This window comes from Mesitornis unicolor, unplaced genomic scaffold (assembly GCF_000695765.1).
Source record: "Mesitornis unicolor isolate BGI_N332 unplaced genomic scaffold, ASM69576v1 scaffold830, whole genome shotgun sequence".
Taxonomy (NCBI): domain Eukaryota; kingdom Metazoa; phylum Chordata; class Aves; order Mesitornithiformes; family Mesitornithidae; genus Mesitornis; species Mesitornis unicolor.
Genome location: NW_010156043.1, coordinates 34,491 through 44,236, shown reverse-complemented (window position 1 = coordinate 44,236; position 9,746 = coordinate 34,491). Strand labels below are relative to the sequence as shown.

At 45.1% G+C, this 9,746-nt stretch overlaps 1 protein-coding gene across 1 annotated transcript in view; it reads left to right on the top strand.

Moving 5' to 3' along the window:
• Positions 1-5,837, top strand: part of LOC104545197 (zinc finger protein DPF3) — a gene marked incomplete at its 5' end in the record, with an annotated part of 42,261 nt that extends 36,424 nt beyond the window's left edge. The window contains 3 exons of the mRNA XM_010190631.1: positions 2,404-2,516; positions 3,877-3,958; positions 5,014-5,837. Of these exons, the coding sequence (XP_010188933.1) occupies positions 2,404-2,516; positions 3,877-3,958; positions 5,014-5,084 (266 nt within the window). The remainder of the gene's footprint in view (positions 1-2,403; positions 2,517-3,876; positions 3,959-5,013) is intronic.
• Positions 5,838-9,746: the final 3,909 nt, after the last annotated feature.

Below are 9,746 nucleotides of genomic sequence, written 5' to 3'. Positions count from 1 at the left end.
GGAATGGCCGCGAAGGGACAGAGATAAAGTAGTGAACAGAACCTGACCTTGATGTCGCTTGAGAAAGGGAGAGTCTCTGCGATGAGCAATGTGTGTACGCAGGCAAGGGAGCACATGAGCGTGTGTATGCCTTGAGCTGTGATTGATTTCTCTAAGTTTGACTCCATTCTTTCTGTTTCTTTTCAAATGTAACTGCAGCTATTTAACTCTCTGATTAACTCACCTCCCTGTACGAGTTGTTTTCTGTGATGCATCCCAGCACTGTACAGCCTCTCTGGAAGCCGCCTCGCTGGGTTGGGATGAATCCCTCCCCGATGTGCAGTGTGGCACATCTGCTCTATTTACTGGTGTTGGAATGAGGTTCCGTGTTTGCCGTAAATCAGGTCCAGAGGAACATTTCAGTGTCATGTCAGGTTCTGCGAGTTTGGTAGCATCACAAATTATATGAGGTGCTCTCAGCCAGAAAAGCTATCATGTCACAAAATCTCCTTCTGGACCGTTGTAGTTTCAAGGTCCCCACAACTTTAGTTTCAACTTGGTCCACTGTAAATCTCAGTAAAATCTGACTCTTGTTTTGTGCTGACATTTCAAGGGCTCCAAAACCCAGTGATCTTCCTAACCCATCTGAGCTCATCAGTACTGTCAAAACATTTCTTTACTCAAAGGCTTAAGACCCATGTGAACTATGTCATCGATCCCTCCTTCCTTAAATATCTCTTTTATTTTCTATTCAATTTCCCTAATAACTTAGGTACATACATTTCTTTGCTGGACAGGCTTAGTTTTCTTATCGCTACCACGCAAATGTAACTGGAGAACAAAAATCCTTATTACACCGTTTGGTGGTATCGTGGGCACATAAAGGAAAGATATTCCCTTGATGCAGCGTTATTGCATTACCCAGCAATTCTCAGCAACTCTTTGCTTCACTGGCTTGAAAATACAGGAGAAGCTTGTAGGTCGGTGATGGGTGATGCGACGACACAGCAAATACTGATGATAGGTCTGGTAATGAAGATAGCGCATCTGTGCCCACATCTACTGCAACCGTGGCCCTTTTTATCTCATTGGAGAAGTGCTTTTCTTTCATGACTGTTAAAAAAGACATTTAGGCTGCTGGAGGTGGAAGAGATTTTTTTTGGTTTTCCTACCCGTTGACTGTAGTCTGAGAACAGCAGATCAGCTAGAGGTGAAAAAGAAGCCCATGCACCTCATGGTGGAAGTTTCTGGAGGTAGCATGCGGTGCTGCTGGACGTGCTTATCTGTGTTTCTAGGTTCTCTACAGATAAGCAATTGGCTCTCCCTGCCTCGTGCCCCTGACTATGCACAGCGTTAGCGCTCACGTGGGTCAGAGAGGGATGCTAAATACAGGGCTGTCCCAGAAGGCAAGCGGTAGCTTGTTGGAGGTGACTTAGGGACTGCCTCAGCCTGAGAGGGGTGGTTTGGGAGTACAGTACTTTATTTCAGCGGTCTATTTTTCTTTGTTTTGTTTTGCAGAAGGAGCACTGATCCCACCTTTGGTTTGTTTGTTTGTTTGTATTTTCCCCTCCAGAAAGCCCATTGCTGACCCTGCTACTGTGATACCGCTGTTTTGCAAAGCTGGAGTCGACACGCATGTAGGGGCGGGGGTTGTAACTCTGGCAATTTGTCCTTCCCGATTAGATGTGACTGTTCTGCTAGCTTTCCCTTCTTTATTCCTTTCATTTAGTTTGTTGTGGGAGTTGGCTTGGGGTTTTTTTCCTTTTGGTTTCTTGTTTTGATCCTGGAAGGTTAGCTGTGCAATTTGGTTTCTTCTGTGCCAACCAACTTTAGTGGCAGAGCTCTTAAAAAGATTCAAAGCTGTGTCCCTCCATCCTGTCTTGCTTCTCCTCCGTATGCTACCGCTTCCATTTAAGCAAAGTTTACAGAATTGCTCCGCCCATTTGGACACCAGGCAGGGAAGCTCTGACATGGAGAATAACCCCATTTCCACCACGTCCGTCAGTCTGGTCGAAACAACGCTAACTGAAACCGTAGTCCAGTTTCTATTAAGACGGATGGGCTTTCTCTGAAATTGGGTTTGTTTCCGATTTCAACTTTTCTCTCGTTTTCTTTCAAAAAAAAAAAAAAAGAAAAAAAGAAAAAAAAAGGCTCCACAAAACCCAACCCCAAAGCGAAACCTTTTTTAAGAGCTCTGAATGAAACTGCTTTGCCAATGGGGAATGGGTGGGGATGACTCTGATTTTTCTCTTGTGCCCGGCAGCGAAAGGGTTAATGCCTGCTTTCCTCTTTGGTATCTGTTAGTTGCAGCCCATGTTGTGATCAGTCCATGTCCATGTGCGTTTTGTTCCCAAATTTAATACCGGTTAATTAACGAGCAATAAGCGAGCCGTAACAATGACAGTTGTTTCCCATCTTCCTCAGGACACCCGACCTGCCTGCAGTTCACCACAAACATGACTGAGGCTGTTAAAACCTATCAGTGGCAGTGCATTGAGTGCAAATCCTGCAGCCTTTGTGGGACCTCTGAGAACGATGTGAGTTCATTTACCTTTTCATGCACCTAAGCATCACTGCAAGCTACTGTCGTGCCCGCCCTCGAGGAGCACGTGGCAACGGTGTGGGTCATGGCTTTACTGCTGCTTCCATACACCTCTGTGGAAGAGCTGCTCCTCAGAGTAGAGGGCTTCTCCCCAGTGCCCATGTTCAGCTGTCAGTCTCTGCAGAAACTGCCACAGGTATCACTTAGGGCCACTTAGGATGGCGATACTTGTGGTTTGTATGCTTAGTCAATAAAAATCAGCTGGAGGCCATAAACTCCTGTTGCAGGGAGCCGCAAGGATATCTTCAATGTGGTAGTCAGGAGTAGATGTGAATGGGTGATAACCCGAGAGATGGCCGGCATGTTTCTTCTGCCCCTGATTTTGCTAACTTTCTTGGCATGATTTTTTAATATTAATTACAAGGCTTGGAAAACATGAAAGCTTTTGAACTGGGATGGCTAGGCCTCTCTCCAGTCGCCTAATCACCTATCCTAGTCATTTCCAAACTGTGATCCAGAGCCTGCAGCTGAACAGTGTCCTCTCTGTGGGGTTTTCAGTTCAAATCTGATGCTACGGGTCATTGGTAGCTTGTGAGAAACCTGGAGAGCTGACAGTGCCTGGAGAACTTTGGAGGCAATTAGCTAACGCTGCATTCCCTATAGCTGAATACATTTGAAGCCTTAGATTTTTATATTTTTTTTGCTTTAGCAGTAAATAAGGAAATCTGAAACAGGGATCTGCTCTGTGTTAGGAATCACAAGATACTTTAAAACAGCTTCCCCCCGCCCCCAAATATATGAAAGAGCTGCAGACCACATGGTGGGATCATGTCGTTTCCATCTGTTTCACAGAGCATTTACTCAGCTGAGTTTTGGAGAACTGGCTTCAAAAGTCCAGGCTTTTGGCGAGAAAGGTCTCCCCTGGGGGAATGTGATCCAGCATGTGGTCACAGCGGAGCTCAGCAAAGCCTGTCCTCTTCTCTCAGTACAGCACATTGAACGACTGGCAGTTTTTGCTCCTGCATCATCAGGCTGTCTTGGAGAGGAAGCCTTCTACCTCTCAGAGAGACTTTTCCAGTTAGAAACTGAACTGCCTTTGTGATGAGAAGGGCTCTGCAGCCTTAGAGAAATGTGGTGGTCAACTGTGGACACACAAAGGGGACACCTATAGCCTTTCATGTTCCCAATAGTTTCTCAGTCTCTATGATGCAGCTCTGTGATCCTAGTTGAGCACTGCTGGTTACCATGCTTATGTTTTCATCTTGGCAAGAGGCTAATTTACACCATTTTCTCTCTCTCTTCTCCTCTTCTTCTCTCCCCGTTTCCCTACTGTCACCTCAACAACCCTGCCTCAGGACCAGCTGCTCTTCTGTGATGACTGTGACCGTGGCTATCACATGTATTGCTTGAATCCACCAGTCTTTGAGCCCCCAGAAGGTAACATATGTTGGGAGTCTGCTTTGAAAATCACAATAATGTCCTTGGGGAAAAGAGAAGAATTTCCGAAAGGTGGCCTGGGCCACGCAGGGTTAAGGAAGTGGTGGCAAAGCACAGGCAGGTAGCACTGGAAAGGAAGAAAATTAATAGACACGGAGGTCTACTGTGATCTGAGATGTCCTATTCAATCTTGCCTGATCTCTACCTCCTCTTCCAGGCCATGGCTCTTTTGTGGGTCATGGGTACCTTTGGATGTTCCAGGTGGCATTGGACACCTCAGTTTAGTCGACTGAATTGAGCCTCTCTGAACTGTTGACTTTGGACTTCTTAAGAAGTCAAAGTCCCAGAGAGAAAGCCCCAGACAGCGAGGTCCTCTCTGGAATAGCTGAGAGTCTGTTGCCAGGAGGCTGGATTACGAGGAATGACCTTCCTTGGACTCTGGTCTGTCTGTGTCTCAGAAGGGCAGGAGTTTTACAGTCCGTATTACATTTGGTACGTGGTTATGTCCTCTGCAGGGGATTCTGTCTGACTATACTACAACTGGTTGTAGTTTGTCACTTGGTTGTGGAGCAGAGGAACAAGTTCCTTACCAGTATTGATTCTCTGACTAAAATCTGCAGAGAGCAGTAGAATTGGAGGAGACACGCGAGTGCGAATGACTGCGGTTTACATGAGGGGTGAGACAGGAATAATTACAGGCCAGTCATGCATTCAGGAGCTAAGTGTTTGTAACTTTGATAAAGAGGAAACTAAATAATGAGGGGAAATGTTTGAAATTAAACTAGTAATTAGCTCAAGGTTTCAGTTTGACTGGGAAGTGGTGCACTGAATGTATGAAAACATAAAATACCCAATGGCAATGCACACCCCAGCTGTGTTGTAACTTGTGTAGAAATCCTACGTACGCAACAGCAAGGGCAGCAGAACCTGCTTCAGAAAAACACAGGCAATTCTATTCTTAGGAGTATTTGATATCCTTTTCAAGCCCATCTTGACATAGACTCTGGTGCCTGGATTTGATGTCATTCCTATAAGAAGGATTTCTTCATTTGCAGGGAGCTGGAGTTGTCATTTGTGCCGGGAGCTGCTCAGAGAGAGAGCATCAGCTTTTGGCTTCCAAGCCTGAGGAGCTCCAGCAGTCAAGAAACACTTTGCTCTTGGTGTTGCCATACCAGCACACAATTCCCATCCAGAACACAAAGACACAACCCACATCAAAACGAATGGACACTCAAATACAGGAAGAGGTATCTGTGGTATTCACTGTCACTAATGCCGTACCTTCTGAGCTCTACTGGAAGGATCGTGTGTTTCTCCCGATGCGCCGGATGAAATCTCTTCACTGCTATGCATGGTTTCTGCTTGCCGTTACAGGCTCACATGCATTATAGGAGGGGGAGGGTTGTTCTATCGACATGGAGAAGTCAATTTTGTGTGGCCTTGTGCTTTCTGTTTAGTCTTCTTTTTAAAGAAGAAGTAATAAGATGTCTCCCGAGGAATTATCGGTGAGTACTTCGCCTGGGAGCAGCACCAGTTGTTTCTCTTCACAGGCGTGACTGCAAATCTCTTTACTGCAAACACTCTTGTGTTCATAGCTGGGTTTGAGAGTTGCGTTATTTCAGTACTTCCCCGGTCGTGAACGACACGGTATCACTGACAGAAATGCTGATCACAAATTTTTGGGGGGACACTTTCTTCCTTGGATCAAATGCTTTGATTTGGCAGATCTTTAGAAATCTGGTTTTAGTATCTCTGAAGGAAGAACACTACCAGTATGTGCACACATAGAGGCTTAGCAAAGTCTTTGGTATTTCGGGATATTCAGGCACTCTGTCCCACTGCAGTGCCAGCACATGGTCCAGACTCACCATTTTATTTTGGCTCAGAAAATTGTGAATGGGTTTGTTTGTAACTGACTTGCTGTTTAGCTCAGAAAATTGAACATAAAGGGAAATGTCACCTCAAGTTGATCACAGGAAGTCAAACTGTCAGTTTTCTGAGCAATGTAAAGTAAGCTGTAAAAAGGAACAACTTTGGTTTAGGGTCAAATGAAGCACGTCTGGATATGTTTTTGAAATGTCTAAACTAAAATGTTCTGCAAGTTAAAGTTGCATTTTATTCTGGGAATTGCCTAATCAGGACTTTCAGCATTTGCAAAGTGTCACTGGTTTTTGTCAAAGTAATTATCAAGACCTACTGAATTCTCAAATGATTTTGCCCCCAAATCCTCTACTGATAATTTGGCAAAAGCCTTCCCCAGCTCTGAAGAGGAGAATAATTAATTGCACCTAATATGAGAAGAAAGATTTTTTCATAACGAATTTTAAAATTTAAATAGAAATAGTTGTACTTTATTTAAACAAACCTTTACATGTGAAACAGAGAAACATTAAGCAAGTGCATACGTTGAAAAAGTAGTATTACCATTGAATCTCTTTTAATAATTTAAGACATCATTAGGAGGACAAGTGAGTACATTCAAGAATTTCTTCCAGATACATCTTTCAGGTTAAAAACCTGCAACTTCCCGAACTGCCAAGTGGCCCAGAATTACCATTTTCTTGGGTATGATGTATACTACTTTCTATGCATAATTTTAAGTGGGTTTAGAATATAAATTTATGCGAGTCACTAGCAGCACGTGACCCAAGTTGCTTGTACAAGTAGGCGAGGATGCAGAAGATTATATTTGGCATATTTATAATGGTTGAAACTTCTCTGCAAAAATCAGATGTCCCTGAACACTTGAAAGGACATTGTGAAAGAATACCGGAGTGCTAATTTTTCTTCCTTCTTCTGCTAATTACACTTAGTTAGAATGAGCTATACTGACCTAATGCACTTTTCCTCATTATTTAGATAGTTTCTTCACCTTTTGTGTTTCGTTCAGCTTGCACGCTGAAAGCAGCCGTGTCAGCTGCTGGATTCCTCCGTGTACTGTCGCAGCCTCAGGCTGCAGCAGGAGGATTTTAACCTGTTAGGAAGAGGCTTTACTAAGGTTTAGGAAGTATTTATCCTAGTTGTATTGGACCAAATCTCTCCTGGAGCAGCTGCACCGGCTACCTTTGAAATTCATTCGATACCTTAGGCTTTCCGTGTGACGGCCCCTCAGATGAGCTGATAGTGCAAAGGAATTTGAGCATCAGGTGAGGGAGGGGTAAAGCAGGAGCCCACAGACCTGCATGGGGTGTAGCTCTAGAAAAAATGTGAAGCAAAGCATCTTCCTCCCAGCCTGCAACTGCCCTAGCCCTGGGGAGCACTTGGGGACCACGGTTCATCTGGATGAGCATCTGTTGGTGTGGTCAAACCCTGCTGACCTGGCACTTTGGGACCGTCACACAGTTCAGGCTGATACGAAGTCCTGTGGCTGCTGTGGCCAGGAGTGCAGATATGTATTCACCAGGACACTGCTGGGCTTTCTCATGGAAAGCGAGTGGTGAGAGCAGCAGAGGTGGGTTAAGTGTTCAGGCTGGTGCTCATCTACCAGGCCCGCTGGGCTTAAGGAGCTCTGTCATAAAAAAAACCATCATCTATCCAGTTTCCTGGCATCTGCGTGGACTTTGGGAGGGGAGTAGGACAATGTCTGCATTATCAAGTGGAGAAGAAAAGACATATTGTTTTAGCCAGTGTGTTAGGGACACAGCAGTGGCTCATCATGTCTCAGGTAGCCCTGTTGGTGGGATGGGCAGGTGCACAAACTCAGTGCTCTCCAGACGGTGCTAAATGAGCTGTGCTCTGCATGCCCACCCACTTTCCTGTTTTGAGGCTTTGATCCACAGCACTGGCTGTTTTCTTGTCCCACAACCATCCTGCAGTGAAAAGTGTCTTTCACGTCTGGAAATCTTCCTCAGTGGCCTTGCTGAAGTTTCATCACTAATTAGGTATGACGGAAGGAGAGATTGCTCAATCTTCAACAGCAAAATATTGTTTGCCATTTGAGCTCAGTGTAATAGAGCAGCTCCTTACCCGCAGTGGTCTGGCTGTGTTTCATCTCCCCAGCTTTGTGCTGTGTAGCCAGGCAGCTCCAGGTAGCTTTGGCAGCAGACAAGATACCAGCTCTCCCATGCTGAGAACTTCCTCCAGCTCCAATCTCCCTTCTTCACCAGCTCAGTCTAAGATGAGGGTCTGAGATGGACCTCTCAGTCCTTCAAAGCCATATGTCTTGGCACACTTTAGAAGTATTAATTGATCCACCAAGCAATCAATGCTGTACCCACTTCACTGAGATGTGGGGAGACTGTGGCCATGGGGGTGAGGAAGAGTTTAGACACCAAGAACTGGTTCCCTGTTGCTGGTACCCCCCTGGGGACAGCCTTCCTGCATGGCTGTTGGTGTGAACCACTTGGGCAACTCCACCTGCTGTCAGGCAAATCCTGAAACAGCTCTGGTCTGGGCAGCAAACCAGGTGAGGACTCCAACTCTGTTTGCTTCTCTCACTTTCTACAGCAGGACGTGCAAGTCTGCTGGCAGCCCTTCAGGTGACCAAACTCCAGCATATTTCAGAACTCTTCTGTGTAGGCAAGGCAAGCAATATTTTAGCACAAATCAGGGCAAACTGCCATGGGAGATGGTAGATCCTGCATCCCTTGAAGTCTTCAAATCAAGAATGGGCAGCTTCCCGGAAGCTGTATTTTCATTTAATGCAATCTTAGTTAATCATAGGAATGTCTGACTGAAAAAGGCTCGTCTTAAAGAGGAAGTCAGGCTGGATAATGTAATTGTTCTGTTTGTCTCTATTATAAAACCAGATGTTTACTATGGGAGAGGATGTATTTAAATAGAAGCTGTGTCTGCATAATGGCCTTAAAGTATGTTAGTTAAACATATTCATGTGATCCTTCTCTTTTTTTAACACATTTTGGAGAACCTAAAAAAGGTCAGTTACGGAAAATCGCTGTTACTGATGCAGTTAATTGCACGTTACCTCCTTTATGCCCACGACGGCAGCTACATTGGTGTTAGCTACCTCAGGCTGCTCCAGAGGCTGAACAATTCAGACTGTATGGCATGAAACCGTGGCTTGGTGCTGGGTTTGCTTCCATCACATCTGTGTGCTGTGCTGCCCAGCTTTCTGCCCCATGGTGGGACAACGGGCTGGGAATGGGAGCTGCTGCAGTGGCAGCCTCAGAAACCAGAGGAATAGAGAAATGGTCACAAAAAGGGGGTGCATCCAAGTCGCCACCACTGAGGAGGTGAGCTTGTGTTACCATCACAGAGCCTCCCCTGTAGCTTGGAAAAGGCAATACCTTTAAGAAACATGAGATGGGTCCCATTCTGTCTCCAAACCGTACTTCCATAGACGTGTCCTTGGGCTGAGTTTGCGGCATTTCTGTAGACGTACCTTAGGCCAGTTCTTAAGCTAGGAAAGCCACTCTTTAGTGTGCTCTTTTGAAGCAAATGTTGCTCTAAATAAGTTTGAAATCATTATTTCTCAGCTATCTTTAAAAGGAACGTAGTAAATTCTGCCCTGAAGGAAGACTCCTCTGCACCGTGCAGTGTTATGGGACCGGTGCATGTTCTTTACACCTACAGCATGTGTTTTGACAGGGGTCATTTGGGAGGTGAAGAGTGGATGGGGGTAGAAAGGAACATTAATTAAGCTTGTCACTGCCAGAGGGATAGTGTGCACTGTGTGCAAGGAAATTCCAGGTAGAGCTGGGCATGATTTTTCTGCATGAAATAAATTTATTTTTTTAAAAGTATGCTTTTGAGAGAACCACAACTTACACCTAAATTCAATCTGGCAGATTATTTCATACCAAAAAAAAAAAATACAGGGGTAATATCA